This window comes from Nansenia antarctica, assembly GCF_963989245.1.
Source record: "Nansenia antarctica genome assembly, chromosome: 4".
In the NCBI taxonomy this organism is placed as follows: domain Eukaryota; kingdom Metazoa; phylum Chordata; class Actinopteri; order Argentiniformes; family Microstomatidae; genus Nansenia; species Nansenia antarctica.
The window spans coordinates 19,585,698-19,606,394 of record NC_137689.1 but is presented as its reverse complement, the minus strand read 5'-3'; the positions used below and the strand labels follow the sequence as shown (position 1 = coordinate 19,606,394).

The following is a 20,697-nucleotide window of genomic DNA, read 5'->3' as shown; positions in this document are numbered from 1 at the left end:
ACCAAGAGCACTCGGGAGGTTCCGCACCATGGTGATACTGTACATAGAGGGGATGAGACGTCTGGCTTATTGGGGCCACCGCTGGCATCTATGAGGTTATTTGAGCTGACATTCTGGGGTCGAGCACTGACAGCGATCCCTGTGTTAGAGAAGGTTGCGAATGTCAGCACGATGCCCGTGTTCGGTTGTGTGCCCTGCCCAAATAGGGAGGTGTACTGTCCCCTTAGGGGAGAAAGTCGCCATATCGTTTGCAATTCAAACAAAGGAGGGCATGTTTAATCCACATAAGGAGGCCACTTGTTTGAGATACCTGTGTTAAAAAAGGACATACTTGGCTGCAGGCCTTTGCTTCACAGCACGCGGTAATTACAATGTGCTGTAATTGTGAAAAGGGGATCGGGGATAATTGGTCAGGAGGCATGCCGTTATTGAAATGATATTAAGAGTAGCTAAATTAATTGTCAGCTATATCGATGGGCTGGTTATTCTGTCTTCATTGAAATCATTTACGGAATGCAGTTAGTTCCACAAAGCCACAGATTCCATTCCAAGGCGAGGATTTTGGTTTGACGCTGGGGTTTTTTCTTAAGATGCTGGAAATAGGCTACAACCAGCCGTCTTTTCCCCCCGTTGCTCTGTACCGACACCATCACACAGAGCAGTGGAAGGAGAAAGAGAGAGAAGAGGAGAAATGGATGGGGAGGGAGGGGGCCGTTGCGCCAGTGGGGACGGAGAAGAGGAGAGAGAGAGAGAGAGAGAGAGAGAGAGCGCGAGCGTGCGAGACACACAGCACCAGTGGCAGGGAAACACACCCGTCAGCCGCGCGCAGAGGAGAGAGAAAAAGCACGGACAAAGGAAACATGGATACATTGAAGAAGTATCCGTCTACACAGATAACGGAATGGACGTGCATGTCTCTCTTGCACCTGACGTGAAACCAATTAGCCCATTTTAATGCGGTGGTGGGAGGCGAGATATTGCAAGCTAAAAAGGCGGAAAGCTGTAGCCTATTCAATCCGTCTGCGGATCCTATGAGCTTGCAATGGCTGTTGCGGGGATATGTAACTGTATAGGAAACAATGTGCCTCTTTCCTTTTTTGTATTTTTCTTATGTTGTGGCCTTTCATTTGGACAATTACGATACTCCATTCCGGAGGAATTAGAAAATGGAGCAGCGGTTGGGGATCTCGTGCAGGACTTGGGTTTGGATATTCGAAAGCTATCCACTCGAAAGATAAAGGTAACCTCCAACAGTGGAAAACGATATGTGGATGTCAACCCCAAAAACGGAAAATTGTTTACCAATGAGAGAATCGACAGAGAGACCCTGTGTGATTTGAGCAGCACCTGCCTTTTAAATTTTGAGGTGCTTTTTGAAAACCCCTCTGAGGTGCACAATGTGGAGGTGGAGATTGTGGATGTGAATGACAATGCGCCGCAGTTCCCTAGAGACGAGTATCAATTGGAAATTACAGAATCGGCGTTACCAGGTTCTCGTTTCCCCATCGAGAACGCCCAGGATCCGGACGCAGGATCCAATTCAGTTCGCCTGTATCGACTCAGCCCAAATGAACACTTCGCACTGGATTCCAACAAACCCTCCCTCAACAGCAAGCACATCGAGCTCGTTCTTAAAAAGCCCCTTGATCGCGAACAGACAGGCTACCACCAATTAATTCTGACTGCTGCGGACGGCGGAACACCAGCTAAAACCGGCACCGCAAAAATTAACGTAAGAGTCCTAGACGCTAATGACAATGTCCCTGTATTTGACAGCTCAGTTTATAAAGTCAAATTGTTGGAAAACTCACCAAAAGACACACTGGTCATCAAATTGAACACCACAGACCCCGATGAGGGTACCAATGGGGAGGTGTATTACTCTTTCAGCAGCTACACTCCAGAGAGAGTGAGACAGATGTTCACCATGGACACCAACACAGGTGAGATCAGAGTGAAAAGCAATGTGGACTATGAGGAGACCATCTCATATGAGATGTACATCCAGGCTATGGATAAGGGCCCTGGTGCTGTGGCTGCACACTGTAAGGTGGTGGTGGAGGTGATGGATGTGAATGACAATGTCCCTGAGATAGTGTTGTCCTCTCTGTCCAGCCCAGTGAGGGAGGATGCCCGCGCTGACACTGTCGTGGCCCTAATTAGTGTGACAGATAGGGACTCTGGCCCCAACAAACAGGTAAGCCTGGAGATCCCCCCTGGCCTTCCTTTCAAGATTAAGTCCTTCAGAAACTACTACACCCTAGTCACCTCTGCCTTCCTGGACCGTGAGACCACTGCGGCCTACAATGTCACGCTCAGTGCCACCGATGGCGGCACCCCGCCCCTCTCCTCCCAAAAGACCATACAGGTGGATGTGGCTGATGTCAATGACAATCCACCACGTTTTGAGCAGACCTCATACACTGTCTATGTGACGGAGAACAATGCCCCTGGTGCCTCTCTGTGCACCGTGAAAGCCCAGGACGCAGATGTCAACGAGAACGCCCGCATCACCTACACCGTCCTCAACGACAACAACCATGGCATCCCAGTCACCTCCTACGTGTCTGTGAAAGCCGACACAGGAGAGGCCTACGCCCTGCGCGCCTTTGACTACGAGTCACTCAGGGAGTTCCACTTCCAGGTCAAAGCTCAGGATGGGGGTATCCCGCCGCTCAGCCGGGTGGCCACTGTCTACATCTACATCATGGATCAGAATGACCATGTGCCAGAGATAGTGAACCCGGCGGGCAACGGCACACGCTCCACAGAGACGGTGCTGAAGAACGCTGAGCCCGGCGCCCTGGTGACCAAGGTGGTGGCGTACGATGCAGACGCAGGTCCCAATGCTTGGCTGATCTATATGTTGGAGCAGGCCACGGATCTGGACCTGTTCAAGGTACATGAGCACACAGGGGAGGTTCGGACCACACGCCGGGTCTTGGAGGACAACTCCACCTCCTTCAGCCTGGTCGTGATGGTGCGGGACCATGGCCAGCCACCGCTCTCCTCTTCTGTCACTGTCAACGTGGCCGTCATGGAGGTGCCACCCAAGGTGATCCCTGACCCCAAGAGGGTCATCCGACCCCACAGTACACTGCTCTTCTCCAACGTGACGCTCTATCTCATCGTGGCCCTGAGCGCCACCACCTTTGTGTTCCTGGTGACTGTGGTGGTCCTGGCCATCGTGCGTTGCCATGCCTACTGCACCCAGCCTGGGTCCTGCTCCCCCTGTTGTGTTTCTCAGAAGACCGTCTCGGACGGCGGGAACACCAGTGTCGCTGGAGGTGGCGGTGGTGGTGGAGGTGGGTCACAAGCCAACAACAGTGTGATGATGCGGAGAGACCTCAAGGTGGAGCCGCACTACATTGAGGTGCGTGGGAACGGCTCCCTGACCAAGACGTACTGCTACAAGACGTGCCTGACCGCCACGTCGGGCAGTGACACCTTCATGTTCTACAACACAGGCCGGCCCATCAGCGGCACCTGGGGCTCCGAGCGCTTCTTCACGGGCGGGAGCGGGTTTGTAAGGAGACTGAGCATGCCTGACGCTTCAGGGATGCAAATCTGTCCAGAGGTGCGTCATTTTTTTACCTCATACTTTCATTTAAATGACTGGCAGGTCATGGTACCCCACTAGGACAGCCTCACAACCTGACACCCTCTCAGATTATGCTTTAATCTTTAGGCTTTGCAATTGGTTATGTTGACACAGTTCACTTTGTTTTACATTATATATGCATGATGCATTGGGATCACATCACACCACTAGTCTTTGTTGTGTATGTATGTCACATGGAAAGCTGTGGTTCATCAATATATCATTGAGTTTGCTGAAGTCGTTTATTGTTGTCATATTATAGCTTTGCTGTCATATTCTAGTTTAATTTTATCTGGTACCTTTTGACAGTGGTACATTCTGACAGTGTCAGATTTGATTTGTTCCTTTGATGACTGTGTGTATGCTTGTGGGTCTGTGTCTCGTGGTTCTGTTCCCAGTTGCACAGTGTAGTTCCTTCACCCAGCTCAGCATTCATACTGCATTAGTGTCATAACGGAAGACTTTAGGAAGAGTCCTGCTGTATTTCTGATGATTCAGGGATTTGGGCTTCAGTTTGATGTCGTCATCACATATTCACTCAGAGCAGGTTATTTCGACTCTACCATTAACCCATGCTCTGTCCCAGCAGATTTGGATTTATCATGTCTCAACGTGTCAGTCTCTCTGTTTTGTGTGCCTATATTTTTCCTTATTTAACTGTAGCTGTAGTTTGTGTGTGTGTGTGTGTGTGTGTGTGTGTGTGTGTGTGTGTGTGTGTGTGTGGTGTTACATTTGTTGTCTTGAAAGGACATCCCACTACGGGTCTTCCTTACAAGTCTTTCACATAGATGCCAGTGTTCTCTCTTGTAGGCATTTCTACTGCCTCTCCTCTATACCCTAATTCCAATCAATGCTGCCGTAGGAAAGTGCTGCTGGCATTCATGTTAGAGCATTAGGAGTCAGAGCTGACTGCTTACAGGAAATGACAGGCACAAGAATATTCATCATAACATGGCTGTAATGAAATATGGTCTGCAGTTGCACTTAGAAATAGGATAAACACGGACAGAGTGTAGTCTGAGTTCTGCTGTCATCGAACCTGTTTAAGACGTCTATGTGTGTTTCATTTCCATAAGAATGACCTTAGATGATACCTTTAATGAAGACTTCCTTGAAGAGTGCAAACGTCACTGTTAAACAGAGACATCTATTTCAATTCATTTGTGCTCTACTTATGGTGGCAATGTTATTATGTCTGTTCACAATTTGTATATAATTTGTCCCTGCTTAATTGCCGTGAACTCATGTTTACTCTAACGAGCAGAGATCTGGGCTTCCTGCTCTAATGAGCTTGCATGTGATCTGATGTGTTCCAGTTTTATCTGTCTGAGGGGGTGGATAGGTTGAAGGCCATAACATTGTCAGGACGTTGTTTAGAGGCCACAGGGTTTGATTTGTGTTCTTCACGGTGGGGGTCTGGCAGTAGACGGGCCATGTTAACTCTCCCCCCTGTCACTGGTGTAGGAGTAATAAGCAGAGCAGACGTCTCGCCAAGATAAGAGGCAAATTGAATTAACCTCCAGCCCCTGTTTCCTAGCCCCACAAATTAGATTCACTCAGAAGCTGTGTGTCAGAGCAGAAGATGCTCCCCTCTGAATTAACTTCATTAAAGTACATAATGTACCCTCTTTATCTGGGGTGCTATTAAAATGAGAAGGTTCTATCTTAAACCACATCTCACGCCTAGACCATAGGTCTGAGGTCCAGGGCTGTGACCAGATTTCTGTGATGAAGAAGAAGAAGATGATGATGATGATGATATATCATTTAATATATTCAAAGCTCTGAAAATCTATTGTGAACCGATAGCTATGGTTGAACCTTGTAAAAAGCCAAATCAAGCCAGTACGGGCTTGAATTAATTAGGTCAATTAAAAACATACAGTAGGCCTATTTGTCTACATGCTCATGGAGCAGTCTTCTGGAGAACATTAATGAACTTGACTAATGTATGGCTGCCTTAGGAGAGCAGCCATTTACCCAAGTCCAACATGAACAGGGGTGTAGGGTGCGGTTGCCGTGGTGACAGGGGTTCTTGATGATTGGATTACCCCTAAAGCCCAGCTGCAGTGTGACTGATGAGGTAGTCGTTTAACAGAGCTGCCTGGAGCTCTGAGCCTGCGGCACTCTACCTGACTTCATCAAGACCAGACAGATTTATTTACACACACACAAATAGACATACCGGTAACTCAAATACTGTACGGTACATACAAACATTTGTGCAGAAATCCACAAATCCTCTGACCGATTAACATGCACATTCATTATCTCAGAATGTATCAGTGTGTCTCTCAATGTCATTTTGTAAAGGGCATGTGTGCGTGTGTTTGATGGCAGACACACTGTCTTACAGAACTGCAGTGCTCCTATCAGGATGCAGGGCTGGAATGTGCACCATGATTAATTAATGAGATATCTGGCCTCTCTGAGATCAAACTAACTCACTCTCCTCTCTCTCTCTCTCTCTCTCTCTCTCTCTCTCTCTCTCTCTCTCTCTCTCTCTCTCTCTCTCTCTCTCTCTCTCTCTCTCTCTCTCTCTCTCTCTCTCTCTCTCTCTCTCTCTCTCTCTCTCTCTCTCCTCTCTCTCCTCTCATCTCTCTCTCTCTCTCTCTCTCTCTCTCTCTCTCTCTCTTCTCTCTCTCTCTCTCTCTCTCTCTCTCTCTCTCTCTCTCTCTCTCTCTCTCTCTATCTCTCTCTCTCTCTCTCTCTCATCTCTCTCTCTCTCTCTCTCTCTCCCTCTCTCTCCTCTCTCTCTCTCTCTCTCTCTCTCTTCTCTCTCTCTCTCTCTCACTCTCTCTCTCTCTCTCTCTCTCTCTCTCTCATCTCTCTCTCTCTCTCTCTCTCTCTCTCTCTCTCCTCTCTCTCTCTCCCATAGCCAAAAGCCCCGAAATGCTGACTGGCGATACTCGCTTCTTTGAGGGCAGGAATGCAGAGGTAAGCACTTTCCTCTTTTGCCTCTGGTGACTTTTAACCTCGATAGGAGCGCCCAAAACCGCACCCTTCCACTGAGTATCACCTACGCAGTATGAACATAGACTATTCCTTTTGCCATTGTCCCTTTTTGCTCATAGACATCTTCTAGACATCACTTCTGAAAGGAATCTTTTCTTTTGAAAAAAATATGTTTTTTTGGAATGGAATGGAATGGAATGGAATGGAATGGACTTTATTTGTCATTGCTACAGTACAGGTACCAAACAACGAAATTTAGGAGGGGTGGCTCCCCTGGTGTTAGGAAAGGAAAAAGAAAACACATTTTAGAAAAAGCATAGATGCATAAAATCACAAGAAGGTAAGGAGCTGGTTTACATCAATAAAGGCTATGTACACAATCCACTGTACTAACTGCACAGATAGTCAACTAGGGTTGTCATATTGCACAAAAAGTATTTTTTCACATTATTTTAAAGTGTCACAGTTTGCAGGCTTGAAAATGTTTGTGCCTCAGCACTAGCTGCCATACAATCCGTCCGGACTGTCCTGGGCCCAGAACTTAGGCCTTTTCTGTGTTCAGGGCCTTGACGGCCCTGTGGTAGAAGCAGTCCTTCAGTCTGTTTGTCTTAGCGGCCGGGGTCCTGTACCTCCTGTTCGAGGGCAGCTTGACAAAGTGTACGTGCCCAGGGTGGGTCGGGTCCTTGGAGATCTTGGAGGCCCTCCTGAGACAGCGTGTGTTGTACAGCTCCTCCAGAGAGGGGAGGGGGGCGCCGGTGATCTTCTGTGCTGTTCTCACGACTCTCTGTAGCTCGTTTCTCTCCGCTGTTGTGCAGCTGTGGAACCAGTTGGAGATGCCGAAGGTGAGGATGCTCTCCACTGCGCCGTGGTAGAAGGCCACCAGTATCTCCTGCTTGTTGTGTTGTTTCCTGAGGCATCTCAGGGTGTATAGCCGCTGTTGTGCCCTCTTGATGGTGCCTTTAGTGTTGTCCTTCCAGGCCAGGTCATCCCGCATGTTGTGTCCCAGGAATCGGAGGGTTGAGACTCTCTCCACGCTCTCTCCGTCGATGAGCAGGGGCTGGATCTCGGACTTTTTCCTCCTGAAGTCTACGATGAATTCCTGGGTCTTTGACTTGTTTAGCAGCAGGTTGTTAACCTTGCACAGCTTGCTCAGTTGCTCTACCTCATCCCTGTACGCCGCCTCGTCCCCCCCCGAGATACATCCCACCACGGTGGTGTCGTCTGCAAACTTTACGATGTAGTTGCTGGGGTGGACGGGGGTGAAGTCGTGGGTGTAGAGGTTGTAGAGGATGGGGCTTAGCACGCAGCCCTGGGGTGACCCAGTGCTGAGGCTGAGGGCTGTGGAGGTGTGGGGGCCCACCCGCACCCTCTGGGGGCGGTCGGTCAGGAAGTCCTTGATCCACGCACATATAGAGTGTGATAGACCCAGGTCTAGTAGTTTGGTCACTAGCCTGTCTGGAAGGATGGTGTTGAAGGCGGAGCTGAAGTCCACGAAGAGCAGTCTCGCGTAGCTGTTTCCCCTCTCCAGGTGGGATAGAGTGGCGTGGAGAGTCGTCGCTATGGCGTCCTCTGTGGACCTGTGGGCTCTGTAGGCGAACTGGTATGGATCCAGGTTGGGCGGGAGGCGTGTGAGTATGTGGGCCCGGACTAGTTTCTCGAAGCACTTCATGATGATTGGTGTGAGTGCCACCGGGCGGTAGTCGTTTAGGCAGCTCACCGTGCTTTTCTTCGGGACTGGGATGATAGTTGAGGTTTTCAGGCAGGGTGGGACGGTGGCCTGGGACAGGGACTGGTTAAAGATGTTGGTGAAAACCCCGGCCAGCTGGTCGGCGCAGTCTCTCAGCACCCGTCCCAGGACGCCATCCGGCCCTGAGGCTTTCCTGGGGTCCACCGCCTTCAGTACGCGTCTCACCTCGTGCTCTGTGAGGGTGAGGCTGCTGAGAGCTGGAGAGAGTGGTGTTTGTGTTGTGGTTACCTCCGTTCGCCCCTCGTCGAACCGGGCGTAGAAGGTGTTCAGCTTTCCCGCCAGCAGGGGGTCGTCCTCTGCGGCTGTGAGCCTGTTGGCTCTGAAGTTTGTCATCTGCTGAACCCCCTGCCACATCCGCCTGGAGTCGTTGCTCAGGAGGCATTCCTCAATCTTCTCTCTGTGCGCTGCCTTGGCCGCTTTGATGCCGCGCTTTATGTTGGCCCTGGTGGAGCTGTACAGCGGTGTGCGCTTCCCTGCGAAGAAGGCGTTGTCCCTCTCATTTATCAGTTTTCGGACCTTCCCAGTCATCCATGGCTTCGTGTTGGGGTAGACCCGGACCCGTTTGTCCACGGTGACTGAGTTGGTGCAGTTCACTATGTGGTTCAGAACCGACGACGTGTACTGTTCCAGGTCCTCATGCTCATATTCCTGCCATAGGGTGTCATTTAGGCAGATCTGCAGTGGAGCGGACCCTTCTGGCCAGGTTCTGACAGTCTTAGTGGTGGTGGGAGCACTTTTCCCCATTGTAGTGTATGCAGGAATCAGGAGGATTGACACATGGTCAGACATGCCTAGATGAGCTAGCGGACAAGCCTTTTTAGGGCACTTCTGCTTGATTGGGACAGAGACAGTTGAGATTGACAGTAAGGATAGGTGAGAAAGAGGAGGGATGACATGCAGAATAGGTAGCCGGAATAGAACCAGGAATAGAACCAGGAATAGAACCAGGAACCCTGCAATTACATGCCTTAGTGAGCTACACCACCCAGGCGCCCCACACTGAAAGGAATCTTGCTGAGTGGCCATAATGTAGAACGTTAGCCATCGTTTCAGAGCTCTTAGACTCCGGAGTGCAACTGACCTAACATGCTATGCATGTCTGCATTACAAAGACTGGGAAGTTGGCGGTAAAGCACTTAGACTACAGGCTACAGCCACACCAGCCTGCAGACAACACAAACCGACATGTCAGATCAGCAACAGCCACCATGACGACTGATGACACATGTGTGTGACCCCTCGTTGCCTCCTTTTTGGGCCAGCTGCGCCCTGTCTGTACTCTCAGCCACCCCGCGGGGGGGTGGGGGGGGGGAAGCACACACACACGCATACACACGCGCACACACACACACACATACACATACACACACCCGCACACACCACACGCACACACGTGCACACACACACACACACACACACACACACACAATCACACACACACACAGGGGCTGAACAGTGCTGTAGAAGCCGAGCCCAGTAGCCCTGCTGCTCTGCAGTGCGATAGTGTATATAGGTCATCTACATTCCGGGCGCCACTCCTGCCGGATACAAAGTCCTTCAGGAGGGACTGTGAAGGACAAACGAGCTGATGAACTGACTGTGAGCCTTCTCAGCCTTAGATACTCTCTCTCTCACACACACACACACACACACACACACACACGGTCACACTGTCTGTTTCTTCATTTAGATTAATGCGTTAATCAGTAGGCCCTCTGGGCTTGGCCTGTGTAAAGTGTGTGTGTGTGTGTGTGTGTGTGTGTGTGTGTGTGTGTGTGTGTGTGTGTGTGTGTGTGTGTGTGTGTGTGTGTGTGTGTGGAGGGGTGAGGGTGTGAATACAGGCTGCAGAGAACATTTTAGATGAATAACAGCACTATGAAAATGCATGAGGATTCTTCTCCGGGGGAATGAATGGTCCTTCTGCATACAATCAAGTCATTTTGCAGGAAATGCACAATATGTGATAGGGTCTGGTGAAGACCTTGTTTGTCTCAAAACTGTTCTGGGAAGGGGTCAGGGCATGCTCTCCTCTGGCATTAACAAGTGGTTACACAATGTACTGATTCACACGAAGGGTCACATGAAAATATGACACACAATTCAAGTATTCTTGTTCATGAATATATGTAAGATTATTATGGATTTTCCACCACACTACACATAATTAGATGATCACACAGTCCTTGCTAAAACGTACGTTTGTTTACACACCATGTATCACTTACCCAGTAGCCTATGGCAGACTACACAGAATCCAATTCACAAATGATAAGTATTTAGTGATCCTAAAACTGTTGTTTGTTATATCGAGTGGGCTCTTCAACGTAATATGCAAAAAACCTGAATTATTATTAAAAAAATAAAATAATGTAAAGAAGCTTTTTGGTCATTTGTGCGATTTGAGAATTGTCGACATCCGGACCTTTTCACCGGACTGTGTCACATATTAAGAGTGCAGTCTCTCCTGATAGCTTAATATCTCAGAACCTTCAACATGGTCTGGTTTGATTAAGGTGTTGATGTTCAGAGTGATTGTGTATCATATGATAATTACATATATTATCATTCCTGACTTATATCCACCATCTTGGCAATTAGCTGTAGCTGAGTTCAAAATGGCAGACACTTTTACTCTAAATACAGACAAATTGACACATAAATATGAAACTTTTGCAGTGGCTTCTTTTCTATTGTGGGTGTGTATTAATATATGATAATATACAATAGAAAAGAAACCACTGCAAAAGGACAGGCAAGCAACTGCTTGTTGTTTCATTCCTGTTCAAGCCTGTTCCCCCTGCTTCTGTAATTGAATGTTCAATAGTTGTCCTGCCCTGTCCTCTTGTAGGATTTGCTCGCACGCCGCCTCTGTTTACCTCCTCTACACGTCCTTCCTCCGATCACCCGGGAGGTCTCTTGAAGTCACTCTTAACCTTTGATGAATTGTTCCTCTGTAAACACAGCAGTATTATCCTGTTAAACTCACACACACACACACACACACACACACACACAGACACACACACACACACACACACACCAATAAAACACACACAGACACACACCAATAAAAGACACTCACACACCAATAAAATGCACACACACACACGCACACACACACACACGCACACACACACACACACACACACACACACACACACTCCTTTTTCCAATAGATGCATAATGTAAGGCTTGCAGCAAGCACTGACTGTGGCCTCTGCAATGCAGCACAAGGTGTGTTATGCACCATTTACTGTGTGTGTGTGTGTGTGTGTGTTTGGTTTCCAAGAAAATTAAAACATTAAGTGTTCACAGATGTTAGGGTTAGTTACATTCATTGTTAGAATGGTATGTGACAGCAGCTGGTGAAAGTCAGAACAAGTTGGCAACCGAGCAAATGTTTGGACTTTTATTCTGAAAAATGTAAATAAATGTCAATGTTGTTGAAAATCAATCACACACTCGCACACACTCGTCAAGCCAAAATATTGCAATGCAATGGATTCACTTTTGCTAACAATGTAAAATAGTGTTATAGTTAACTAGGTAGTAGTGGGGATTACTCACAGAATCCATTACATTGCAATATTTTGGCTTGACTAGCGAGTGTGTCATTGATTTTCAACAACGTTGAAATTTATTTACATTTTTTCAAATAAAAGTCTGAACATTTGGATTGGCTGCCAACTTGTTCCCCCTTTCACCAGCTACCTACACATAATATGTCGTCTCTCCATCTCTATCTCTCTATATTTCTCTCTCTCTCTCTCTCTCTCTCTCCCTCTCTTGTTTCCTTAGTCCCTCTGACTCTCAGTCAACACATCATATTGGAGGTGAAGTGACACTAAAACTGAACAGAATAACCCAAGGCAGCCTACAGTGTCATCTTTCACAGACCACAGACACATCAGGGTGGCCAGATACTTGCACGCAACTAATACCCCTCCCCCTGCCTCTCTCTCTCTCTCCGGAAAACTGAGGTGGCAGACGATTGTGATGTCATCACAATGTGTGTGTGTGTGTGTGTGTGTGTGTGTGTGTGTGTGTGTGTGTGAAGGGGAGAGGGTGTGAATACAGGCCTCAGAGGACATTTTAGATGTGACTGGTCCTACTGCATACAATCAAGTGATTTTGCAGGAATTTCACAATGAAATAATATCATTGACGATTGTGATGTCATCAGTCTGGATGTTCTAATTGTGAATGTTTGTTTTGCTGTTTCAGCTCAGTCCACATGGAGGAGTCCTCAGTGATGCAAGGAGCCCAGGGGATGCTGGTCCAGAACTGGCCCACTGTGTCCAGCGCTGCAGGTGAGGGGGAGGCCAGCACTGTGTGTGTGTGTGTGTGTGTGTGTGTGTGTGTTTGAGCGTGTGTGTGTGTGTGTGTGTTTGAGTGTGTGCGTGCTATGTGTGTGTGGGTGCTCAGGAGTCCTTCTGCTACCAGCAGACACAGACACAGTGATCTGAAATAACATGAAAATAAATAAGTATAGCAGATGGGAAACATGACCTATAAGAATCCCCTGCCAGACGAATGCTGCAGAGGCAGCATCCTGGAAACACTAGGACCAAAGACGGACAGCAACGCTGTCTTCCCAAAATAGAAGCCAATGAGAGCTAGTCGCACAGACTGCCAAATGTGTCAGACAAAGAAAGTGTGACACAGTGGGTGTCATCGACCGAAAATAGCCAGGTCTGAAATAACGGTTGATCGCTACCTTCATTGAGCATTTAGACATTGATTTCCGATGACAGAAAGAAAAAAACAATCTCCATCGAAAGTCATTTATCTGTACTGAGTAAGAAAGAGGGAGAGGAAGGAGACAAACAGAAGGAGAAGAAAGAGAGAGAGAGAGAGAGAGAGAGAGAGAGAGAGAGAGAGAGAGAGAGAGAGAGAGAGAGAGACTTGATGACAGTTGACTAGTAAGCTCCTGTGGCTGTGTTCTGAAGGCTGGGCGGGGGTTTGGGTTCCTGTCATCTGCCTATGTCTTCTCCAGCGCCAGCCCAGCCCATTGATTTCCTGTCCAACGACAGGAGTTAGAGCACAGGTGTCGGACCCTAGGGTGGGTGATTGAGGGAGCATCACTCTGACTGACTGAAGTGTGTGTGTGTGTGTGTGTATGTGTCTGTGTCTGTGTATGTGTCTGTATGTGTCTTTGTGTGTGTGCGTACATGCTTGTGTGTATGTGCGTGGCTGCACGCATGCATATGTGTGTCTGTTCACCCCACTGGCTGTGAGGGCGTGAATGAAATAATTGAGGGGGAGTAAGAGAGAGGGATGGGAGGGAGGGAGAGAAGAGGGAGTGTATAAGCTCCATTGATTTTTCTACCTGACTGCAGTTTTGTGGAGCAGAGAGAAAACTTCCACTCTGTGGTTTTGCTGAGACTCCAATACTCTCTGGACGCAGAGGACAGACTGTCAGGAATGGCTCAGTGTGGAAGGAGGATTCATGCAGGTTTAGGAGTGTCTTAGTGCTGAGGACTATTGCATTGCATGGTGAAGCAACAGGGGAAAGTGGGTGCAGGATCATTAGGAACAGCTTAGCACATTCAGTATCAGGTTCTACTGTATGTGTACGGTGCAGCAGCTTTGTACTAACATGCAGTATAATTCAGGGTTAGAGGTGTCTTAGAGAAATGCATTGTATATATCGCAAAGGTAGACGTGTTGCATCTCCAAAAAGGCAAGTTCACTTCCTCAATGCAATTCAGGAAGGAGAGAGGAAGGAGAGAGGAAGGAGAGAGGAAGGAGAGAGCTTGTGAAATCCAGAGTGATTTGGGAAGAAAGAGAGTGCCAGATAAGGAGGACGGAGGAGAAGGAGAGAGAGGTGTGGGGGGATGGAGGAGGCGGAGGAGAGGGGTTTAGGATTGGCAGGACCCTGCGGTAATGGTGTTGCTAGGGAACGCCATGTGACGTGTTGCTAGGCAACGCTGTCTAACTGAGAGATTGCTGCAGCAGCACCCTCCATCAGCAGGGAGTGGGCGAAGGCAGTTTCCACAGCAACCATTCATACCCTGAATGGGGGATTTAGAGGCAGAGAGAGAAATGGAGAGAGAGAGAGACCGGGGGGAGGGGTGATAGGAGTAGGGAATAGTTTAGAGAGAGGGCAGGCACGGATGGAGAGGACGTGAGATGGAGATAGAGGAGTGATAGGTGCACAGCGAGCTTTAAATATTTTCTGTCCTCAGGAAATGCTGCAATACCCATGCCAGGCACACACACATACACACGCACACACACATGCACGCACGCACACACACACACACACACACACACACACACACACACACACACACACACACACACGCGCGCACACACACACACACACACACAACCTCTTTTTGTGGGTCAGAAAGAGGAATTGTAGAGCATGGAGTAACCCAGATTGGACAGGAACTAAAATAGTTAAAATGTAGAACATAGTGTTGAAATGAGGCTAGAGCCATCCAGACATCTGGGTACCATGGTAACCTCCTTACAGAGTGCTTTAGTAACCTGGTTACCAGCAGCAGCAGCATCATGTGTCGTTTTAATGGGATGTTTGCAGAGGGAAAACCAGCTATGACCAGGGTAGGGCAGAGCAGAAAATAGGGCTGCATTAGCATGCATACAAAAAGCACTATGTATGCAGAGTCTGTCATGCCTTCTCTCACATTGGCTCCGCAGAGGATTATACATACAAAAGACTCTGCCATCATCTTCAACAGAGTAACATTGAGTAAATTGAAACAACATTTGTTTAGATAGCGTGGTAGAAATTGAGTAGACATGAGGCAAGAAGTCTTCAGAGGAATGCAGACCTTTATTGCAATAACAACGATTTGGAGTAGTCTGCAGAAAACTGACTAAACATAGTCATACATGACCTTAAATAGGGCCTTTAGACTCCTCCTGACCTTTCCCATCTCCGTCCATTGGCTCATCATCACGGCCCGCCCCTTTGGCAACATTCTGATTCGAGAAATATGTGACAGCAGTCTCCAACCGACGGACCGTTCAGACTTTTATTCTGAAAAATATAAATACATTTCAGCCTTGTTGAAAATCAATGACACACTCGCTAGTCGAGCCAAAACATTACAACGCAATGGATTCGGTGAGTAATCCCCACTACTACCTAGTTAGTGTAGAGTAGTGGGGATTACTCACCGAATCCATTGCATTGCAATGTTTTGGCTTGACTAGCGAGTGTATCATTGATTTTCAACAACATTGAAATGTATTAAAATGTTTCAGTGATATCTTATTAATGACTTTGTTTGTCTCAAAGCAGGATGTTACACAACTGTAAAATCCAGATTCAGGGAAATGGTCAAGAGGGTGCTTTCTTTTTTTAAGTTTTCTACGTTTTTTTTAAGTTGTCTCCTTATTCTGCAAAATGGGGGGGGGGTACTTGAGTGAGGGAGAGGACAGGTTGGTTTCTTCAGTGCACAGTAGATGAGAAAATAGTTTATTTTTTGGAAAGGAGATTGAGTATGGCCATTATTTCCTGGGGCTTTAAAGTAAATTATTTGTGAGGTTATTCGTGAGTTGAGGTAGAGGTTCCCCTTCTCCTGCAAAAGAATGCATGCTACAATGTCTGACCTTTTCAGCCATATTGGATCCATCAAGTTATACCCAGAGTATGGACACACAGACACAAACATAGACACAGATACAGACGCACACACACACACGCACACACACACATACACATACACACACACACGCACTCACATACTGTACTGAACTTATCAGAATAGTACCGCATATGTTCATGCACTCTCCCTTTGGGACTGTGGAACTCTTTTCAGGGCCTGAGTTTGTTCTAAATAAAACACATTGCGAAAGTAGGTCGGAGCCCAGGGAAACTGGTCTGGGCCTGAGAGCACTGTCTGCTAAGTACATAACATCACATCAACAACTCTGTTTGTTTCCCTTGCTTCCCTCTCCCTCTTTATCCATTTCCTCCCTCTCCCTCTCGTTCCATTTCTCTTCTTATGTTCATCCTAACTTTATCTCATCTCTTTGTACCTCACACTCTCATAGTAGAGTATATAGTATTCCACCCTCACTTGACTCTCTTGGTCCTTCCTTTCATTCTCTTTCATCTCTCCCTGCCCCCCACCCCCCCCCCCCTCTCTCTCTCTCTCTCTCTCTTTCTCTCTCTCTCTCTCTCTCCCTCTCCCCCTCTCTCCTACCCTCTATCTGTGTCTCTCTCCACTGCCTTGTGAGATGGGATTAGAGTTAGTGCTGGGTTTTCCCAGTTCCTGTCATCCTTACATGCTCATTGCCGTCACATCTCAATGTTAAACACCTCGGTACCCATCTACATCTACAGGTCAGACTCCTCTAGTGTAACATTGTGTGTTCTCAGCAGCATGACTGTCTGGTGAAGTCCCACTCCCTCTACGCCTCGCTCCCTTGTCATGTGACCAGTGTGCCTCTGGCTCTTTTTTTGCTTACACTGCTTTGGGATATCCTGTAATACATTACTGTTGGAGTCTCAAAAAAAAAAATAAGACTCTATGGTCTCAATTTTCCTTGGGCAAAACAAGGAAGCAAGTGCTTGCATGGTGTGCAATACAATATCAGTTATTTTCAGGCACACATTTTCATACTCTTTCCTTTTTGTTCTCCATTTTTCTGTCTTGTAGATGGGGAGGGGGGTGAGCTGTCCCCTCCAGTGGGTGCTGGGATCAACAGCAACAGCTGGCACTTCCGTTACCCGGCCAACCCGGGCTACGGTCCCCCTCAGGCACTGAAGCCTGGAGAGATCCCCCCTGAAGCCTTCATCATCCCCGGGTCCCCCGCCATCATCTCCATCCGCCAGGACCAGGGCGCCGGGGATGACAAGGGCGACTTCATCTCCTTCGGCAAGAAGGAGGAGAAGAAGAAGAAGAAGAAGAAGAAGGAAAAGAAGGACAAGAAGGACAAGGGGAAGGAGGATGAGGAGGAGTAGAGGAGAAAGAGGCCATTTAGAAGAAAAAAAAACAAAGATCTACCAATTAAAAACAAGATCAAGAGAAGCCAAAAGTATATTTTAGATGCAGGACAGCCTTCCTGTGGTGTTTGCATTTATAAGTTGACCTAGCCAGGTGCCCATTAGAAGAGGCTGGTCCCCTTTTTAAACCATGTAAACATGCAATAGTAGTCTGTGCCATGCAGGCATTCACCCCAACCTACAACTACGGGAGTTAACAGGCCCTCATAAACCAGACATGGACAGAGAATATGGTGTATACATTTCAATACTCGAATAGCCTGTCTATAATGCTAAAAAGTATCAAATACAGCTGCCCCATCCCTCCATGTATGAGGCATATGTGTGACACCTTTCACACCCCGTGACAGTGATTCTAGAACTGATGCTACTACTTTGCCCGCCCTCTGCCCACACAGGCTTGACAAGGGACGCTCTCCCTCCCTGGCCCACCCACGTTGGCATCCTCCCCCCCCTTTCTCTTTTGCTCTCTTGATTGGAGGGGAAGAGGAGTTCAATCCGACAAATGACAAAGAGGCTTTCTCCTCCCGTAAACATGCCTTGTGAAAAAGGAAAGAAAAGTCGTTTCGGGTTTTTCCCCAAAATATATATAAAACAGAAAAACATGATCCAAACAAGACACCTGACATGTGTGTATGTACATTGCAGCTTGGTGAAATTAATTAGCATGGGTTGAGATTAGTACAAGATGATATTTGATACGGCTGCACAGGATATTTTCAGTGTAACTGAAACAGTTGTGTTTCATGCCTGTCACTGATCTGGCACACATCAGAGAGCAGAACATGACACAGGTCAGTGGGGCCTTTAACACACACACACACACACACACACACACACACACACACACACACACACACTAGGCAGTCAGGGTGGACATGCACACACCTTCCTAAGCCAGCCACAAGACTGAGGCCTTTTTCAGTGGCTTCTTTTCTATTGTGGGTGTGTAATATATGACAGGAATGTTGCTTGTTGCTTCATTCCTGTTCAAGCCTGTTCCCCCTGCTTCTGTAATTGAATGTTCAATAGTTGTCCTGCCCTGTCCTCTTGTAGGATTTGCTCGCACGCCGCCTCTGTTTACCTCCTCTACACGTCCTTCCTCCGATCACCCGGGAGGTCTCTTGAAGTCACTCTTAACCTTTGATGAATTGTTCCTCTGTAAACACAGCAGAATTATCCTGTTACACTCACACACACACAGACACACAGACAAACACACAAACAGACACACAGACACAGACACACACACACACACACACACACACACACACACCAATAGAGCACACACAACACATTGTGTATTAGCTTTATGTAAATGAGCCTCAGTACTGAACAGAAATAACTCCTCCAAATTTCCAGTCTTGTTTGTTTTGGGGACAGATGTCATCCCTTCCACCTGTTTCACACAGCGCAGGAGGGGAACTCAGAGAGGTTAGCAGGGGAATGGACATGGTTTCTTCTGTCCAGATGGAGAGATAGAGAGAGAGAGGTGGTTGAGGGGAGAAGGAGGGAGAGAGGGAGGGAGGGAGAGATGTGGACTTGTTGTAATGGGAGTGGGCAGTCCAGACCTGAGACATTCCCCATTTTACTAGAGCTTTGGATTAGTGTGAAACGCCTCACATAAAAAGCAATAGCAGCATTGAATCTCTAAGATGAAATCAATATATTTGGGTTAATTCCAATACATCTCCTGCTCACCTCTGTGAGTTCTCCCCTGGCTGACATCTGACCAATCAGAAGACACAGTAGGGTGATGTTAACGCTGCTATTGGGCTGAATCCCCCCCCCCACACACACACAGACGCACATACATAAGCCCCGCATCATTCAGGTGTGACTCAGTGCTGTAATATCACAAAGTGGCTGTTTGCATGTTATAAGCAGAGGAAACAGATACTATATAGATATAAATATATATATATAGATAGATATCTTTTTCATTACTTTCAACCAGTTATCAAAACTCAGAGACATGAGTATTGTCTCTGCTGAAATATGTATCCATTAAACCTGCTCTCAAATACACATACATACACATGCGTGCACGCACACACACGCACACACACACACACACACACACATACATACATACATACATACATACATACATACATACATACATACATATATATACTACCTTCATATACACACACATACTATATTCATTAACAAACATACAGGAATCACATTTTCTATCCTGTTGAAGTACAAAGTAACTAACCTTCTAGATATATACGTAATGCTGTAGTGTTATGCTATGAAATGCTTTTTTGTTTGTTTATGCCCTTATGATTTCTGAGGATTAGAAAATGAATCCTTTACCTTGTGTTACGCTTTGAAATGATGATCAAACAAACACTGTAATGTGAATCATGTATTCACCTATGTCCCACCCTTACCCCCTTTAAAACAAAAGAAGATAAAAAAGGAAGAAAAAAAACTCAAAGACCAAAAATGCTGAAAAAAAATAAATTAAAAAAAAATCTAAAAGTTGATGTATTCTGCTTGTGTGTAGTGAATGTTTCCTCAGTCATACGGTGCCTGGTTGGCACTAAGCAGTCGACTGTGACAGTGCAGATCTGTTAATAAACCTTTTTGTACACCTGCTCATCAATGTAATGGTGATATATAGTGATCTTTTTTTTTCTTTTTCTTTTTTGATGGATCTGGTAACGTGTTTTGTTTATAAATCACAAATAAACTTTTCTTTCTTAAATATCCGAAAAAGAAAGTTGTCCTTTGGCCTTTATTTCAGCTATGCACCAACATGTATGATTTGTTAAAGATGCAAATAAATACAGTCTAAAAGGACTCAAACTGATTCACTGCACAGCTTCATACACAGCAGGGATCCTACGGTGTATTGCAGAGGAGAGAGCGTGGCCAGGGCCCAGAGAGAGCTCTCAGTTGAGTTAGATAACCCATCACATTGAGTTTGTCACTTTAGGGGGGAGAGATAGTTCAATTCTTTGATGAATTATACATCTGTACTGGCTGACAAGACTCTCCCAGTCAGAGCGAGAACCACTTAATTCAATTCTATGTCTGGATCATTTCATTCATTTATGTCACAGCTTACTCTGCCCTAATTAAAATGAACACTGAACTCTGACAGCACACAGAGCTAAAGTCATCTTCAGACATCAACATTACCCTGGCCATTATGATATAAAGGGCCTGTGTTTGTGTGTGTGTGTGTGTGTGTGTGTGTGTGTGTGTGTGTGTGTGTGTGTGTGTGTGACTCCCAGATCTTACTTGTCTACAGGAGGGTGTAGGGGAACTGAAACAAAAAAGTGTACACACCAAGCTTAATGTAGGGAACTAATAAGTCACAAACTAATCGAACTATAGTGCAATCATTTATTTACAATAATAGTGGTTAATTACAAAACACACGCCAAATGACAA

General features: G+C 46.8%; 1 protein-coding gene across 1 annotated transcript; it reads left to right on the top strand.

Annotated features, from left to right (window-relative positions):
* Window positions 1-1,020: 1,020 nt before the first annotated feature.
* On the top strand, window positions 1,021-17,244 carry pcdh2ac (protocadherin 2 alpha c; the record flags this gene model as incomplete). The annotated part of the gene is given in 5 exon segments (XM_080528292.1): window positions 1,021-3,577; window positions 6,487-6,508; window positions 6,511-6,538; window positions 12,528-12,613; window positions 16,940-17,244. Coding segments are annotated over 5 exon segments (2,976 nt in total). The 5' UTR covers window positions 1,021-1,042.
* Between the last annotated feature and the right edge of the window lie 3,453 nt (window positions 17,245-20,697).